The sequence below is a fragment of the Aquarana catesbeiana genome, linkage group LG01 (genome assembly GCF_042186555.1).
Source record: "Aquarana catesbeiana isolate 2022-GZ linkage group LG01, ASM4218655v1, whole genome shotgun sequence".
NCBI lineage: Eukaryota > Metazoa > Chordata > Amphibia > Anura > Ranidae > Aquarana > Aquarana catesbeiana.
In genome coordinates this window covers 201,052,864-201,072,962 of record NC_133324.1, presented here as the reverse complement: position 1 = coordinate 201,072,962, position 20,099 = coordinate 201,052,864, and the positions used below count along the sequence as shown (strand labels likewise).

At 42.5% G+C, this 20,099-nt stretch overlaps 1 protein-coding gene across 2 annotated transcripts in view; it reads right to left on the bottom strand.

The window, feature by feature from the left end:
* DMXL1 (Dmx like 1) overlaps positions 1-20,099 on the bottom strand; it is a 268,508-nt gene that overhangs the window by 31,124 nt on the left and 217,285 nt on the right. For both annotated transcript variants that reach the window (XM_073624666.1, XM_073624667.1), the window contains 4 exons: positions 13,601-13,718; positions 13,192-13,278; positions 4,593-4,714; positions 2,587-2,728 (listed from right to left, as the gene is read on the bottom strand). In XM_073624666.1, the coding sequence (XP_073480767.1) occupies positions 2,587-2,728; positions 4,593-4,714; positions 13,192-13,278; positions 13,601-13,718 (469 nt within the window). The remainder of the gene's footprint in view (positions 1-2,586; positions 2,729-4,592; positions 4,715-13,191; positions 13,279-13,600; positions 13,719-20,099) is intronic.

Here is a 20,099-nt window from a genome sequence, read left to right as displayed (position 1 = left end):
TGTGTTCCTAAGGAGTGATTCTAACTGTGGGGGGGAGGGGATTCACAAGGGGAGGAGACCGATCGGTGTTCCTCTGTACGAGGAACACACCATCGGTCTCCTCCCATCTGACAGGACGTGGGTCTGTGTGTTTACAGTTCCCCATAAACGTTTACTGTACAAAATAAGGTGCGTTGGCATGGACCATAGGGTGAGTACATGGATTGAAAACTGGCTACAAGGGCGTGTTCAGAGGGTGGTGATAAATGGGGAGTACTCAGAATGGTCAGGGGTGGGTAGTGGGGTTCCCCAGGGTTCTGTGCTGGGACCAATCCTATTTAATTTGTTCATAAACGACCTGGAGGATGGGATAAACAGTTCAATCTCTGTATTTGCAGACGATGCTAAGCTAAGCAGGGCAATAACTTCTCCGCAGGATGTGGAAATCTTGCAAAAAGACCTGAACAAATGAATGGGGTGGGCGACTACATGGCAAATGAGGTTCAATGTAGAAAAATGTAAAATAATGCATTTGGGTGGCAAAAATATGAATGCAATCTATACACTGGGGGGAGAACCTCTGGGGGAATCTAGGATGGAAAAGGACTTGGGGGTCCTAGTGGATGATAGGCTCAGCAATGGCATGCAATGCCAAGCTGCTGCTAATAAAGCAAACAGAATATTGGCATGCATTAAAAGGGGGATCAACTGCAGAGATAAAACGATAATTCTCCCGCTCTACAAGACTCTGGTCCGCCCGCACCTGGAGTATGCTGTCCAGTTCTGGGCACCAGTCCTCAGGAGGGACGTACTGGAAATGGAGCGAATATAAAGAAGGGCAACAAAGCTAATAAAGGGTCTGGAGGATCTTAGTTATGAGAAAAGGTTGCGAGCACTGAACTTATTCTCTCTGGAGAAGAGACGCTTGAGAGGGGATATGATTTCAATTTACAAATACTGTACTGGTGACCCCACAATAGGGATAAAACTTTTTCGCAGAAGAGAGTTTAATAAGACTCGTGGCCACTCATTACAATTAGAAGAAAAGAGGTTTAACCTTAAACTACGTAGAGGGTTCTTTACTGTAAGAGCGGCAAGGATGTGGAATTCCCTTCCACAGGCGGTGGTCTCAGCGGGGAGCATTGATAGCTTCAAGAAACTATTAATCACCTGAATGACCGCAATATACAGGGATATGTAATGTAATACTGACACATAATCACACACATAGGTTGGACTTGATGGACTTGTGTCTTTTTTTAACCTCACCTACTATGTAACTATGTAAGATCCACGGTCCTGCTCAGTTACTGGGCAATCGCGGGTGCCCGGACCTGAGTGACGCGGCCGGTGCGCGTGCGCCCCCTAGGGATCCTGGAAGGCAGCGCCGTCATATGGCGGCCCAGGATAACAGCTGCACCGTCACGCCATCATATGACGGTGGGCGGGCAGCAAGTGGTTAAAGAGCCCCTTATCCTGATTATTTCTATTACAAGGTATGTTTACATTCCTTGTAATAAGAATAAAAGTGATCAATTTTTTTTCTCTTAAAAAGACAGTGTAAAACTAAAAGATAAAAAGTAAAATAAACCAGAAAAAAAAAATTGAAAGCACCCCGTCCCTTCGTGCTTGCGCTCAGATCAAATGCATACGCAAGTAGCGCCCACATATGTAAACGGTGTTCAAACCACACATGCTTAGGTTTCGCCAAGATCGTTAGAGCGGAAGCAATAATTCTAACACTAGACTCTCCTCTAACTTAAAACTGGTAACCTGTACAAATTTTTAAACATCTCCTATGGAGATTTTTAAGTACCAAAGTTTGTCGCCATTCCACGAGCGGGCGCAATTTTGAAGCATGACATGTTGGATATCAATTTACTCAGCGTAACATTATCTGTCACAATATAGAATAAAAATTGGGCTAACTTTACTGGTTTCTTATTTTTTTATTCAAAAAAGTGTATTTTTTCCCAAAAAATTGCGTTTTGTAAGACCGTTGCGCAAATATGGTGTGATAAAGTATTGCAACGACCGCCATTTTATTCTCTAGGGTGTTTGAAATAAAACAATATAAATGTTTGGGGGTTCTAAGTAATTTTCTAGCAAAAAAAAAAAAAACCGATTTTAACTTGTAAACAACAAGTTTGAAAAAATAGGCCTGGTCCTTAAGTGGTTAAATAACTAACATGATTACTGCATATATCAACCAAGAGATGGTAATAATTACGACTATGCAATATTACAGAAGACATTTCATGACAGGGTATTGAAAAAGAACCTTGAACATAGTTACAATAACATATTTCAAATCATTGTATGGGTTTAAAACTGTACACTTATTTTTAATGATGTGCAGTCATACCAACAGTGACACTGCACTTTTTAGCTAGTACAAGAAATTACAGGAAGCTTTAGATGAACCAATGTATTTTCCTGTCTAGAGTAAAAAATGGATCATTAGTCAAAAGGTTCACATAAACAATGCATTTATGATACTGCCTTTTATGATGTACAAAACCAGACCTCCAGTACCCGACTCTATTATATTTAAAATTACCATCTTAATATTGTATTTACATGCAGTAAAAGGACAACGATACTTACCAGGCACGCACCCCTTCCAGTCTGAATTCCTCCTAGCCAAGGCATGTTGATAGGGGTGCCTGGGTTACTGTGGGTGTAAGGAGTGGATGCCTGCGCAGCTGAGATATCATCACGTGTGTGTACAACCAAGAAGTCATCTGATCTGTAAAAAGACAACAGCACATAGCAAAGTACAATGAATAAAAATCAAGCAGCCAGTCTTGGCATCAAGTATTCTTGAACAGAAGTAAGAATAGGTTTACTTAAAGTAAAAAAAAAAGTCTAATGAACAAAACAAAGAAATATTATATAACCGAAACCTACAATCATTTTTATTTTATGCCAAATGTCTCTGAGACTGCCTTATCCGTTAGGACAGTGGTTCTCAACTCTTCTAGTGCCGTGGCCCCTTGATAAAATTTCCCAAGTTGTGGGGACCCCTAACAGTAAAATTACCTTGCCTTGGGTTGTGAGCACCCAAGGCAAGACAAGTAATTAGCGCCGCTAACCCATGGACATTTAGCGCTCCCTGAGTCCCTTCCACTTGTACAGTATTAAAACCCCTTATGGTACATTTTTGGATGTACCACTCCCTCTTTGTTCTCCTTTCATTCCCTTTTATCGCTCTCTATCCTAATTTCTTGGGGATTTTTCCCCATTCCTCTCTTTAGCCATCTTTCATGTTCTTTCTCTCCCTTTTTCTTTTCTCTCCCCCTTTTTTTCCCTTCTCTTACTCCTTGGAGGGGGGGGTGGGGGGAATGGGATGAGTGGCAGAGCTGGTGGGGAGTAGGGATGAGTGGCAATGCTGGGGGGAGTTCTGATCAGCCAACTTAGGTGCTCTTGATCAAGGTCATCTGCTGATCTGTGAACTGTAGTGGGGACTTTTAATGGCAACTCTAATCACAGGTAGTGTTACTCACTGTGTCTCCAGCTCTGTAGTGCCTCGCAGCAGTGACATCTATGCCAAAATCAGGAGATGGGGTCTCCTCCAGCCCCTCCCACTTCATATTACTCACCAGTCAGATGACCTCTAGTCTCTGCCCCCCACTCATGCTCTGAACTGAATGGGTGGCTGCGAAGAGGCTGAGTGGGTGGCCGCGGGCTCCAAGAACAGCCCAGCTTGTCGGCCATAGGCTCCAGGGACAGCCCTGCTGGACAGCCGCGAAAAAGCTGGGGGAGCTTCAGGAACAGCACAGGATTTGGTGACCCCTGGCAAATCGGCATTTGACCCCCAGGTTGACAACCACTGTGTTAGGAGCTCAATCAGCTCACATCAGTTCATATTTTTTGCAGCAGTGAGATCAACTGCAGGGCTGCCCTGTATTATGAGAATGGTGTCATGTCATGGCTCTCTTCTACAGCATATCAAACTGAGCAGAATGATTTGGTTAAACACCACAGATTTGTTAGTTTCCTTGCCATTCTGCTGTCCTGATATGTGCACTAAGACTGTTCTGAATGGTCAAATGTCTAATTTTGACCCCGCCTGAAATCAAACTTACTACACATATATAAATAGGACTACAGTTGTGTCAACCCTAGACTGGTGCATACTGTTTTGCAATTAAAGTAATTGTTATTCCTGCTTTATTATGTGTCAAGTACAAACACTATACAAATCAGTTATATGTACGTTAAAGTTGTAGTAAACCGAAAAGAAAAAAAAAAAAAAAAAAGAAAAAAAAATTGTGCCCCCCAGCAGGTTTAGGTCAGAATGTTCTAGTATGCGCCGCATAGCACATTATGACCAACACAGCGCTGACAATTCCCCGGCGCTTCATCTTCACCCAACTTCCTTCTGTGTTTGCGGACTTAGGCTGTATATATGGCATGCGTCGGTGAAGTCACTGGCTGCATGCTGTGTAAATATCTCCTAAACAGTACAAGTTTAGGAGATATTCACTGCACCTACAGGTAAGCCTGAACATAGGCTTATCTGTAGGTACAACTTAAAAAGGGGACTTAACTTCCACTTTAAGAACTTACAGCAATTCAGAAGATCATTATTAAAATTAAGAAATGAATACCCTTTATTTTCAGTTTCAAAGTCCTCATCAATCCAGGAGTAAATCTGGGTAGCCAGAATTGCAGACACATCAAGTTCCTGGATATCGTGGCTAGAAGCAATAGCAATGCAGTTTCTGTTGGCCTTGTAAAGAAATTGCACACATTTTAAGATTAAGAAGTAAACTGCTCATTCCAAGAAACAAAATGTATTATAGCACAGAAAACCACAGAAGACATAAACCTGAAAGACTAGGTCTTCCCTAAAAATGGATGAATTACATTTACTTTTGTTAAAGATGTTTACTTATGTGCATAATCATAAATATTAGACTTGAACTTCATGGAGAGTTCAGACAGCACTATTGTATTCCCTTAAACATCAAAAAAAAAAAACACAAAAATGTCAGGTACAGGTTGAAATAGCAGATACAGAATACAGCGCAACAATAATATAGTTTGAATTGGCAAATAACACTGTGTACTACCAGGTGGCTTATGTGATATGGCTAAATTGCAGGGCAGCCACAGGAGAGGAGATTATATTTAAAATTACAACTACATTAACACAGAAATCAACCAAGTGTAACGCTGTGCTTGGTGTATGCCAATTCTTCACTTTATCTTGTGAACAGAAACTGTACCATCAGCATGCTCAGAAGCTTCAGTTCATATTAATTCAGAGCAAAAGACTTGCCAAATGTTTGTCTGTCCTTCTGCTTGAAGTGTAGTACTAGCTAAAACTTTTTCTCTTTTTTTGTTAGCTGAATAATCATAAAGGGTTCCATATTAAAATCTGCAGTCAGGTTAAAAGTTGCAAAGTGGTGTATCTTAAGAAATGTAAAATGGGCAGACAGTATTTAACAAAGTTTAGGGACATACTAAACTGCATATTGGGATGATTGGATTATTGGCTGCAATACTGAGACCTCTCAGTAGATGTCAGTGTAATATATACACATATATATGGTAATCACTCTGTTGTTTCTCAAAATATGTTATTCTTTCCTGCAGTGCTTGATACAATGTTGCAAGAAGCAGTTGCTAATGTTTAACTCTTCACTTGCAGATATTTATGCAGCTGTACAACAGGATACAGAAGTAATGTAAAAATTACATTTGACCTGTTTTTGATGGGAATATGGGTAGAATTATTATTTCTCATGGGGATTATTGGAGGAATATCATGTTAACACACGACAATGAACATATTTAACCCATTACTAATAATAATATGCATATACTTTTTCTACATGGGGATTATGGGTGGAATATTGTAGTTAGACATACATAGGAATATATTAAACCTATTTCTGATATAAATATGTATATAATTATTTTTCTACATGGAGATTATTGGTGGAATATTGTTTATAAATACACATAGCAACATATTTAACCCATTTCTGATGAGAATATGCATATAATTATTTTTCTACATGGGGATTATGGGTGGAATATTGTTTATAAATATACATAGGAACCTATTTAACCTATTTCTGATAAGAATATGCACATCATTTTTTTCCTACATGGGGATTATGGGTGAAATATATTAGCTAAACATCATATGTAATACATTTGACCTGTTTCTCCTAGGAATATGGATAAAGTTATTGTTTTTTAGGTTGATTATGACTGGAATATCATTTACAATAACAATTAACATGTTTAACCTATTTATGAGATGAATAGCCACATAATTATTTTTCCTCATGGGTGAAATGCCATGGTTAAACATGCCTAGGAATAGGGATGAGCTTCGAGTTCAAGTCGAACAGGAGTTTGACACGAACATCGGCTGTTCGAACATTCGCCAAATATCGAACATTATGGGTGTTCGCTCCAAATTCGAGCGGCGCGTCACACCCCATAATGCACTGAGTTGTCGCAGTGCATTGCTCGCTGATGATTGGCCAAACATGCACTATGACCCGCATGCTTTGGCCAATCACAGCGCCGTCAGCAAAGAGCCATAATTGGCCAAAGGCAGGGTGCCCTTGACCAATTATGGCTCAGGGGGTTAAGTCCATGCCCCACACTATATAAGGCCTTGTGTAATGTGTTGCTGGCGGAGAGAGAGATAGAGAGAGAGAGTTTCATTTCATTTACTTTGAGTTGGCAGTTTATTCAGTTAGCTAGATCTCACTGCAGACCGTTCCTGCTGTACTGTTTCTAATATACTTCAGGCAGGCAGTTGATTCAGTTAGCTGCAGTGTATTTAATATATATACAGTAAAACTTTGGTTTGAAAGCGTTTTGCAAGACAAGCAAAATGTTTTAATAAATTTTACCTTGATATACAAGCAAAGTCTTGATATAGAAGAGTAGCGTCATGTCACAGCTGAGTATAAAAAAAAGAAGAGAGGAGCCTCTAAGTGTAGCAATATGGTTACATTTATTGACGGTACAACATTTAGCAACCGATTGCTACACTTAGAGGTGCCTCTCTTCTCTTTTATACCCTGTAAAAAAAATGCTTTGATATACATGTGCTTTGGATTACAAGCATGTTTCTGGAACGAATTATGCTCGTAAACCAAAGTTTTACTATATATATATATATATATATATATATATATATATATATATATATATATATCCATCCACTGTATACAGTTTAGCTAGATCTCACTTCAGACCGTTCCTGCTGTACTGTTTCTAATATACTTCATACAGGCAGTTGATTCAGTTAGCTGCAGTGTATTTAGTGTATATATACACATCCCAGATTTGTGTGTGTATATATAGATCTATCTATCTATCTATCTATCTATAGACACACACAAAAACACTGTAGCCAGTTTAGCTAGATCTCACTGAAGACCGTTCTTGGTATACGTATTCAAATACACTTTCAGGCAGGCAAATGATTCAGTGATCTGCAGTGCATAAAATATATATAGTGTCTCCTACATATATATATATATATATCCACTGCATTCCAGTCTAGCCAAGCCTATATCTGACTGCAGGCCGTTGCTGGTGTATGTTCTCAAATACACTTTCAGGCAGGCAGGCAGGCAAGTGAATCAGTGATCTGCAGTGCATTAAATATATACACAGTCTCCAACATATATATATCCACTGCATTCTAGTCTAGCCAAGCCTATACCTGACTGCAGGCCATTCCTGGTGAAATTTTTCTAGTAAACTTCAGGCGGTGTTTTGCTAATCCAATTTTACTCCATGTTTGGAAGGCCACCAAGGAAAGGCAGATGCTCACAGGCCACTAAAAGAGTTGGGCAAGCAGGCTCTGTGTCTACAGCCAACAGTTCTGGTCGTGGACATGGTGCATCCTCAGCACGTGTCCGTGGGGCACGCTTGTCCTTTTTTTCGACAGCTGGCTGTGTTGAGCTACAACAAGCAGAAGAGTTGGTAGAGTGGATCACAAAGCCGCCCTCATCCTCCGTCACCCAGGCTAAGACAAGTTTGGCTGCCAATGCAGCTGCCAAAGTGGCCTATTCCATCGGCTCAATGACATCAGTTACTCCTTCCCTAGCCCCACCATCTTGTCTTGAGGAGTCCCCTGAACTGTTTGACCAGTGTCGGGTACATACTGCAGGAGGATGCGCAGCGTTTTGAAGGCTCCGATGAGGGTACCCAGGTTGATGATGAAGGCAGTAATGTGAGCCCAGAGAGAGGGGGTGCCCAAGAAGGACAAGAAACTGTCAGTCATGTTCCCCCAGCAGCAGCATACTGCCAGGTTTGCTCCAGCGGTGAGGGGGGAGCGGATGATGAGGTCACTGACTCTACGTTTTGTCCCTGATAGAAGAGAGGAGGAGGCACATCTCCAACGAGGCAGGATGCTCTCCAGGGGCCAGCTTAAGGACAGCCAACCAACTGCATCACACCGCATAGCTCCGCATGTGCAGGGAGCTGCTGACTACGCGCATTTTTTCAAAAGTTCTTTGGTGTGGGCCTTTTTTGAGAATTGTGCAGCAGATCGCACCATTGCTGTTTGCAACATATGTCTGAAGCGTATCAAGCATGGCCAAAACAGCAGCCGCTTGGGCACCACATGCTTGACCAGACATATGTCGAGCTCCCATGCAGTCCATTGTCAACAGTACTTAAAAGACCCACACCAAAGAACAAGGCGGACCTCTCCTTGCTACTCATCAGCTGGGATCTCCAACCCCACTATACCTTCAGTCCTCTCAGAGACCTGCACTGAGAGGAATGAAGGTGTAGAATTAGGTGTCCCAAGCACTTGTGATCAATCTGCTAGCGGTAAACCTAATTTTGATTGTAGCAGGCAAATTTCCCTACCCCAGTTGCTAAACCATCAAAAGAAATTCGGTCCCAGCCATCCACATGCTCAGAGGCGGAATGCTAGTTTGGCTAAATTGCTAGCACTCCAACTGCTGCCTTTTCAGCTGGTAGACTCTGCCCCCTTTCGAGAATTTGTGGAATGTGCGGTACATCAGTGGCAGGTTCCCAAACGCCATTTTTTTTCTTGGAAGGCCATTCCAGCTCTCTACCGGCATGTGGAAGGCAATGTCTTGGCCTCGTTGGACAGGGCACTCAGCGGTAAGATGCATATTACCGCTGACTCATGGTCCAGCAGGCATGGACATGGACGTTACCTTTCTTTCATGGCACACTGGTTAACCCTGCTGGCAGCTGGGAAGGATGCAGGACAGGGTGCATTAACGTTGGAGCTTGTTCCACCACCATGCCTCTAAAATGCTGGTAGTGGTGATTCTGCCACACCTCTCTCCTCCACCCCCTCCTCTTCTTCCTCTATCGCCTCTTCCTGTGCAGATTTGACCTTGGAACCAGTGGTGTTAAGTAGGCGTTCTAGGGGCTATGCAAGCACTCAGGCAAAAAGATGCTACGCGGTGCTTGAGTTGGTCTGCTTAGGACAGGAGCCACACTGGGGCAGAGATTGACAGCTCTGCAGGGGCAGGTACAGAGGTGGTTGATGCCACAACAGATTCAGGCAGGAAAGGTGGTTTGCAACAATGGCACCAACCTCTACTCCGCCCTCCGACACTTGACCCATGTTCCCTGTTTGACTCACATCCTTAATTTGCTGGTGCAGCGGTTCTTGTGCAGGTACCCGGGCTTACAGGATCTCCTGAGGCAGGCCAGGAAAGTCTGTGGGCATTTCTGCCAGTCATATAATGCCAGTGCTCGGCTGGCTGATCTTCAAAAAGGAATGCAAGCTGCCCAAGAACCGCCTCATCTGTGACATGCCCAACAGGTGGAACTCAACGTTGGCAATGCTGCAGCGGCTGCACACGCAGCAGAGGGCCATCAATGACTACCTGTGCGAGTATGGCACCAGGACAGGGTCAGGGGAGCTTGGCTTTTTTTCGCCACGCCAGTGGCTAATGATCAAGGATGCATGCACTGTCTTGTCACCATTTGAGGAGGCCACGAGGATGGTGACAGTGCATGCATCAGTGATACTGTCCCTCTTGTCTACCTGTTGGAGCACACGCTGCGTGGAATAATGGACAGGGCACTTGAGGCAGAACAGAGGGAGGAAGAGGAGGAGTTCCTTAACTCCCAACGACCCCTTTATCCAGACATTATTCCTGCAGGCCCGCCTATGACACAGGAGGAGGAGGAGGATTGTGTCAGCATGGAGGTGGAGCCTGGCACTCAGCATCAGCAGCAGTCTTTAAGGGATCATTTTCAGTCCCCAGAAACCCATGGACTTGTAGGTGGCTTGGAGGAGGTGGCTGCGGAACATGTCGCCCTTAGTGACCCAGAGGACTCCAGACCGAATGCCTCAGCAAACCTACGCTTGTATTTGTGGTATCAAGGAGAGGGATCAGTACTGGCTGGCAACCCTTCTTTATCCACGTTAAAAGGGTAAGGTTATACAGCTTATACACTTAAACAGCCTTCGCAGAGGATGAAACATCTTCAGGAGGCCTTGCAGAAAGGTTTGTGCAATGCCTGGGAGGCTACAATTTCCTGGTCCTCCTGGACAATGTGTTGCTGAGGCTTCAATCAGTCACAGAAGGAGCAGTGGAGAAGGTGGCCGTCTGACCGATGCGTTCAGACAATTTTTTAATCCGCAGCCCCAAGGTCTGATTGGTTCCAGCAACCATCGCCAGCATCTGATTTACATGGTGCAGGAATACCTTGGGCAAGATCAGACTTGGAGACCTTTCCAACCGAAAATCCACTGGGTCTTGAGGATGGATCACTGGCCAGAGCTTGCACAGTATGCAATTGAACTACTGGCCTGTCTTGCATCAAGCGTTCTATCCGAACACACATTCAGTGCTGCTGGAGGCTTTGTAACTGATCAGAGTGCGCCTGTCCACAGACTCAGTTGATCGGCTCACCTTCATAAAAATGAATCAGTCAGAAATAGGTTTAATATGTTATGTATATTTATAAACAATATTCCACCCATAATCCCCATGTAGAAAAATAATTATAAGCATATTCATATCATAAATGGGTTAAATATGTTGCTATGCATATTTATAAACAATATTCCACCAATAATCCCCATGTAGAAAAATAATTACATGCATTTTCATATCAGAAATAGGTTTAATATGTTGCTATGTATATTTATAAACAATATTCCACCGATAATCCCCATGTAGAAATATAATTATATGCAAACTCTCATCAGAAATGGGTTAGATATGTTGCTATGTATATTTATAAACAATATTCCACCAATAATCCCCATGTAGAAAAATAATTACATGCATATGCATAACATAAATGGGTTAAATATGTTGCTATGTATATTTATAAACAATATTCCACCCATAATCCCCATGTAGAAAAATCATTATATGCATTTTCATATCAGAAATAGGTTTAATATATTCCTATGTATGTCTAACTACAATATTCCACCCATAATCCCCATGTACAAAAAGTATATGCATATTATTATTAGTAATGGGTTAAATATGTTCATTGTCGGGTGTTAACATGATATTCCTCCAATAATCCCCATGAGAAATAATAATTCTACCCATATTCCCATCAAAAACAGGTCAAATGTAATTTTTACATTACTTCTGTATCCTGTTGTACAGCTGCATATATATCAGCAAGTGAAGAGTTAAACATTAGCAACTGCTTCTTGCAACATTGTATCAAGCACTGCAGGAAAGAATAACATATTTTGAGAAACAACAGTCATTACCATATATATGTGTATATAGTACACTGACATCTAGTGAGAGGTCTCAGTATTGCAGCCAATAATCCAATCATCCCATCATCCCAATATGCAGTTTAGTACGTCCCCAAAGTTTACGTTAAACTCAGGAGATGAATTGTTCAGCTTCCCTGCTACAGGCCACACGCCCACCTCTAAATTTACTGGGAAGTTTCATCAACCAATGACAGTGCACAAAAGAAAATGGGTCAAAGTGGCAACTTAGTAACAAGGAGTCCATATTTGCATAATGGAGGACCTCAAATTTCAGGTTTTCATGGTGCTATAAAAACAGATCTAGTTATTCATGCAGGCAGCTAAAGGCAAGTACTATAAAAAGTTTAGCTAATTGTTTAAGTCCCATCACATAGACACTTTTTTGCCTCAACCTCAATCTTAATATTTGCCTAACCCTATCAAAGAAATACAAACAATATACAAATGATACAAAAAAAAAAAAGTAGGCCATCTTAATTGTACCGTACAGGACACAGCCAAAGTGTTTATCGACCTTGAGTTATATGCTCGAACTTTTAAGTGATTGGACACTGGCATGCTTTAGGGACACACCCACTGGGTGCCTTCCCTATCATTCTACCCCACTCCGTGAAACCTCAGTTTTACGCTAGTGTCTTAGGTTGATGGACCTCCTTTTTCTCCACAGAGAAATCATGCTTTGCTAATAAGTTGTTTATTTTTCAATCAGTGCCTCACTTTCGTCTAATGCCACAAACAGAAGCAGTGTATCCAGATCGGCATACCCACCGTAAACCTTGGGAGCCGTACCCAGACAGTTCACTATGGGGGTACCCTTTAATGTTGTTCCACGCACTGTATACCTCATGGGTGCTTACCTTGGCACTTAATGCAACACGTGTTGTCACCTGCAGACTGCTATAAAGGTCCAGGGCCATGGGTACATTCCTACAGGACCCAGTACCTGAAAACCCCTTCGAGAATATACCAACCGAGAGATGGACCACTCCTGTGGCTAACTCCTCACTTTGCACTACGTGCCCAGGTGAGAGCGTGAGGCTTGAGTTACACTTTTGCATCTTTCCAACCGATCTGGAAAGGTGTAAGGTGAAAAACTGCAATAGCAGCTAGTAAACTTGCTAGGAAAAATAACGGAAAAATAAAACAATTAAAAAGGAAATGGTTTGCTTCTCTCAGAAAAGAGAGACGATGTCCATTCAACCAAGAACACTAGCAAAAAAACTGAAGCATGCTGGGACGGGGCGGAGTTATATTAGGGTTATCTTTACAACTTTGTTTGCCAGTGGCCAATCACCTGGATGTGATCCAGACAGCCGTATAAGCCATAGTCTGTCCTGTAATGTACAATTAAAAAATACATTTTACTACTATTCTTTGATATGCACAAAAAGAACAAGTGTTAGATTTAAAAAAAAACTGATTAGCAAAGAGTTAATAACATTGTCAAGAAGAGAAGATTAATGCACTGAACATACCTTATTTATTGAAAATGCAGTAATTATGTCAGATTCTTTGTGGATTATTCTTGCTCTTCCTCCTGAACAACCCTGATCTGTTTCCGTCTGAAAATTTGAAAGCCATATGAAAATAACCAGAATACATTTAGAAGTGCTAATTTCCTGCAAGTTCTCAAAGTCAAATCCTGTAAAGGGGGTGCAGGGCTGAGCCTCGCTGCCTGTGTCTCTAGTCTGAAGGTGTGCCACCATAGGAAGCGGCTTCCTATGGTGGCACACTGAGAAGTGGAGGAGCCAGGAGCGCCGGCAGGGTGACCCGAGAAGAGGAGGATTGGGGTCGCTTGGTGCAAAACCACTGCACAGAGCAGGTAAGTATAACATGTTTGTTAATTATAAAAGAAAATGACTTCACAAAAGCTTAAAGACATACCTCATTCAAAGATCTTTTCTTTGTAAAAATATTCCTTATAAAGGTTTCCTGGATGCCTTCTTGTTTTACTAGATATTGCCACAGCCTCTTTACTGGCAAGGTACTTGAGTGCTTGGATCTAAACAGCGAAATAGCAGAAAATATGTTAATTAAAAAGACCTAAAAGGTTAAAGTTGTTACCAACACTGAACCAAAATATGTTGTTTAAAGCCTAAAATGTAACTAGCTAGTGGAAAGTGATTGCATGCTGTGTATTCGGGGCCCATTCAGAACTTGATGCCCTGGTGGGTTGCATTAATGTGTGTTTTTTCACGTTAATGTAAAGGAGCTCTGAATGCATCAAAAAAACAAAAACAAAACAAAATTTCTGCCGACACAACACACCAAAATACACAATGGTTGCAAAGCTGTGCACTGTAATGCAAACGTGTTGGAGCTGTGTTGGGGTGCTATTAAAAATGAATGGCTCCACAATGTGCTGACGCACATTAACCACTTCATGCAACACGATGTACCCATACGTCGGTACTATGGCGCTAAATACCGGGGTTATGGCAGCCATAACCCTGGTATTTTCGGGAACACTGTGCGTTTCCCTTTAGAATAAAAGTGGCCTCTGTGGCAGATTCGCCACAGGATTACTTTTATCCGCGACGGGAGAGATGCCCTCCCGCCGTGCTCCAGTCTCCACAGCTTACCGGACCCGCCGATAGCGGCGGAGACGATTGCGTCCTCTCCCGTGGATGCCTGGCTGCCGAATGAGGGGAAGATGGCCCCTGCTCGGCTCCATAGCATGGGAGGGCGGAAGCGACATCAAACATCACTTCCACCCATAGCTCTTAACAGGAGAATTATATATATATATATATATATATATATATATATATATATATATATATATATATATAATTTTAGTGTAAATATGAGATCTGAGGTCTTTTCCCATATTTAAGAGGTCCTGTCATGCTTTTTTTTCTATTACAAGGGATTTTTACGCCGCATATGAAAACGGTGTTCAAACCACACATGTGAGGTATTGCCATGATCGTTAGAGCAAGAGCAATAATTCTAGCCCTAGACCTTCTCTGTAACTCAAACCTGATAACCTACAGAAATTTTAAACATCGCCTATGGAGATTTTTTAAGGGTAAAAGTTTGTCGCCATTCCACAAGCGGGTGCAATTTTGAAGCGTAAGATGTTTGGTATCAATTTACTCGGCGTAACATTATCTTTCCCAATATGAAAAAAAATTGGGCCAACTTTACTGTTGTCTTATTTTTAATTAAAAAAAGTGTATTTTTTCCCAAAAAAAGTGCGCTTGTAAGACCCGCCGCGCAAATATGGTGTGACAAAGTATTGCAACGACCGCAATTTTATTCTCTAGGGTGTTAAAAAAAAAAAAAAAAATAGGATTTTTATAACAGCTTACCTGTAAAATCCTTTTCCTGGAGTACATCATGGGACACAGAGCCTGAGTAATAACTTAATGGGTCACCTTCAGGTGTTGACACTGGTATACCCAATACAGGAAGTTCACTCCCCTATATAACCCCTCCCCCTTCCAGGAGTACCTCAGTTTTTGTAGCAAAGCAATATACTTAAAGTGTAAGTAAACCCTCCTATCGTTTTTAGTCAAGGAAGCAGCCATCTTTGCATCTGTTTAATCTACAACTGCCATGATGCTGCACATGTGATCAGGTATGACACCGACCATTGGATGGTTTGACAGTTTGAGAGCACAACCAATGGGAGTGTTACATTTCCGGCACGTGCCAGAAATGAAACTGTTTTATGGATGGGTTTACTTCTGCTTTAAATCCCAAAAAGAGGGGAGGGACCTCTGTGTCCCATCATGTACTCCAAAAAAATGATTTTACAGGTAAGTGGTTATAAAAATCCTATTTTCTTTATCGTACATCATGGGACACAGAGCCTTAAGTAATTACTTAATGGGATGTCCCATAGCAATGCTACTTGAGGGGAGGGACAACCCGTAGGGCACCCCCAGACCTGAGGACTTATACTGTTGCCTGCAGCACACTGCGCCCGAAGGCGATATCCGCATACCTCCTTACATCCACCTGATAAAATTTTGTGAATGTATGTACTAAAGACCAAATTGCGCCCTTGCAGATCTGAGCCATGGAGGCCTGGTGACGCACTGCCCAAGAAGCACTAACCGACCTGGTAGAGTGCGCCTTAACTTGAAAAAGGGGAATCTTACCCCTTAAATAATAAGTTTGAATTATAACTTGCCGAATCCACTTAGCGACAGAGGATTTCGATGCTGCCTGTCCTTTAAGACCCTCTGGCAGAATAAATAAGACATCAGTCTTACGAATCAGAGCAGTTGCCTTTAAATAGATTTTCACTGCTCTCACCACATCAAGACAATGTAGTGACTTCTCTTATAAAACAAAAAACCACCGCGCTAAAAAAACCAAAACAAAAGAAAGCTGCAGTTCAAATGTGCAATATACACAACAATAGGAAGAAAACAAAGAAAAAACTGCGCTAAACCCTCATAATGTGTGATGAGGTATATGTGAAAAAACACCAAATATGAATAAGAATATATATATATAAAATCATAAACAAAAAATATGACACAAAAAATCCCAAATATTATTTGACAAATACCGAGTGCATATAGATCAAAAGGTGCTAAAAGCACAAAATAGTGATATTAAATTAATAAGCAGCAAAGTCCTTAGACCAGAACAGAAAATCTTCTAAGGAGATGGGAAGAGTCCCCTGATAGCTCTTCATAGGGATCAGTGTGTAAAAGTGGAAAGTGGGAAAACACCCCTTGCAGTGATCCTCCACCATTAAGAATACACGCTTACCAGATAGTAAGCTCAACAAGCTCGTCAGTAAACCAAGGACCAGATGAACAGCGGGTATTGGAGCATCCCTCTATGTAGCGTGGCAGATGGCAGGCAAACCAGGCACATGCAGGACCTTGAATCCAGGTATCCAACCGGCATCCGGACATCACTCTAGCGGTATACCGCGGGCATGTATTGGGGGGGGGGTACCACAACCCAAGTCACAGACCTGTAGACGCACACAGCCTGTGGTGCCCAGGCACAGAACCAGACTGGAGATACCTTTTTTTCAGCAAGCGGTTTGTCCCAAGGGGGGACTTTGCTGCTTATTAATTTAATATCACTATTTTGTGCTTTTGGCACCTTTTGATCTATATGCACTCTGTATTTGTCAAATAATATTTGGGATTTTTTGTGTCATATTTTTTGTTTATGATTTTATATATACATTCTTATTCGGTATTTTTTCACATATACCTTATCACACATTATGAGGGTTTAGCGCAGTTTTTTCTTTGTTTTCTTCCTAGTGACTTCTCTTCCCTGGAACGTGGTTTTGGTAGAAACAATGGCAGGATAATATCTTGGTTCAGGTGAAAACCTGAGACCACTTTTGGCAAAAAATCTGGACGAGGGCATGACACCACTCTGTCCTCATGAATAATCAAGTATGGCTCTTTACATGAAAGATCAGTCAAGTCCTTACTGAGGATATAGCAACCAAGAACACCTGCTTCCTTGTCAGACGGATTAAGGGAATATGCTGTATCGGTTCAAAAGGCTGTTTTTGTAACACTGACAAAACTAAAGTTCAAGTGCCAAGGGCTCAAAGTTGATTTAACTGGCGGATTAATCCGCATCACCCCTTGCATGAAACCCGGGACTAAAGAAAGCGTAACAAGCGGTCTTTGAAATAAGAACGATAAGGCTGAGACTTGGCCCTTAATGGTACTCGAGGCCAATTTAATCGCCTAATTGTAGAAAGGCAAGAATTCTGCCTATGATATATCTCAGAGGATGCCAACCCTTGGATTCACACTAGGAAACTAAAGCCTTCCAGACTCTATAATATATAGCTCTAGACGCTGGCTTCCTTGGATTAATCAAAGTAGAGATAACTGACCCGGAAAGCCCACGTTTTTTAAGAATGTGGGTTTCAATAGCCAGGCCGTTATATTTAGCGTTCGTAAGGTAGGATGGAATATTGGCCCCTGTGAGCTTTCTTTCCAGCTTAATTCTGCAAAGAAGCTGTGGTAGCAACTGAATAGGGGGGGAATGCATAGATCAGTGAGAATTGATCCCACGGGGTTACCAACGCATCCGTTCCGTATGCGAGTGGATCCCTTGTCCTGGACACAAAGTTGACCAACTTCATGTTGAATCTGGACGCTAGAAGATCTATGTCCGGAGTCCCCCATCTTTGGCAAATAGCCCGAAAAATGTCGGGGTGAAGAGACCATTCCCCTGAGAATAACTGCTGGTGACTTCAGTAGTCCGCTTGCCAATTCTCTACTCCCGGAATGAAGACTGCCGACAGGAACTGAACATTCCTTTCTGCCAAAGTTAGAATAGGGTTCACCTCTCTCTGCACTGAGAGACTCTTGGTGCCCCCTTGGTGATTGATATAGGCCACAGCCGTGGCATTGTCAGATTGGATCCTGACAGGACAATCCCTTAACCTGGAAGTCCAGGCTTTCACAGCCAGACGCACTGCCCGAATCTCTAGGATGTTGATGAGTAAGCCTCTTTTGGTTTTTGACCACTGTCCCTGGACAGTCGTTTTCTCTAGTACTGCTCCCCAGCCTGAAAGGCTGGCATCTGTCATTACTACTTTCCAGATAATTGGTCTGAAGGATTTTCCTTTCAGCAAATTCTGGGTTAGTAACCACCAACTGAGGCTTTGGGACACTCTTGGGGACAGCCGCATTGGCAAGTCCAAAGCTTGGATCGTTTAGTTCCAAGCAGACAGGATACGGTTTTGCAACATTCTTGAATAGAACTGGGCATAGGGAACTGCTTCGAATGAAGCCACCATCTTTCCTAACAACCTCATGCAAAGGTAAATTGAGGGATTTCTTTTTGAACTGACCATCCGCACCAGCTCTCATATGGAGCTGATCTTTACTGGAGGCAAAAACACCTTTTTCTGGGCTGTGTCTATAATCAGGCCTAAATACTCCAGCTTTCTTAGTGGTTTTAAGGAAGACTTCTCTAGGTTGAGAATCCAACTCAGACTTTCCAGGTAACTGGTTGTAATGTGTACACTTTGCTTCAAAAGAGCCACTGACTGGTCTATTAGTAATAGATCGTCTAGGTACGCCAAGACGTTATGCCCTGTGCCCTTAACCTGGCTAGAGGTGGGGCCAGTACTTTCGTGAACATCCAGGGTGCTGTAGCTAGCCCGAAGGGCAAGGCTACAAACGTAAAGTGCTGCTGTTCTACTTGGAAACGCAGAAACCTTTGGTGAGCGGGAAATATAGGGACATGCAGATATGCATCCCTGATATCAATGGACGCCAGAAGTTCTCTTCCTTGTAGGATAGAAACTACTGACCTGATCGACTCCATGCCTAAGGAGCAAATTTTCAGGAACTGATTTAGATTCCTTAGATCTAGAATGGGTCTGACATCTCCATTCGGTTTTGGTACCGTAAACAGGTTTGAATAAAACCCCAAACCTTGCTCTTATGTGGGAGCCTGTATGATCACCCCCTGAGCCAATAATCGGTCTAATGCTTGAAACAGAGATTGCCTTTTCCCTGGATCTTTGGGAACGTTTGATCTCAGAAAACGAGATGGTGGAAACTCCCGAAATTCTAGTTTATATCCTAGAGATACTGTGGAGATGTCCCATCTGTCCTGAATTTTTTTTTGCCAGACTTCTGAGTATTGCAGAAGTCTTCCCCCCACTCTGGTGAGGGGGGGCGCCTCTTCATGATGATGCTTTAGTATTCTACTTTGTAGATTTCTGGCCCCAGGTCTTCTTTTGAGCCTGGACCTGATCCTGAGGTTTTCCTCTAGATGCCCCTGGCGCAAAAGAAAAAGTCAGTTTAAATGAAGGATTTTTATACTTTCATTTGACCGGCAAAAGAGTACTCTTTCCATTAGAAATCGTTTGGATGTATTTATCCAAATTATCGCCAAATAGTCGCTCCCCATGAAAGGGGAAACTAGTCAGAAGCTTCTTGCATGGTGCTTCAGCTGACCGATTTTTTAACCAAAGGGTCCTACGCATGTGTACTAGCACAAGCGCAAGGCGGGACGCCTGGTGAATAGAGTCTATGGCAAAACATAATGCCTTTGGTAGTTCAGCAACTCACGGGCCTGTTGTGCAGGGAGCTCTTGTATACATCCCTTACATGCCCAGCGCTCCTGTATCCCTTAGGTGTGTCAGACTTCCTCTCTAAAGTTATAGAGATTTCTGACAATGAGAGCGTCTGTGCCTCAGGTGAGAGCCTGATGAGGCATCCTTAGCGTCTTCCGCCCTTAGTGTATGCACCGTGTGCTCCACGTGGACGCTACGTCCTGCACACGGCGCCGCCTACTTTTTAGACCATAGCCCTCTGCAATACCCGCTCCCCTCTTTGTTAAAAAAAAAATTACAATAGTCCACATGCGCGGACGGCATTCGAAGAAGAGGAGGGGGCGATGGCCATCAGAGCCTCCAAGC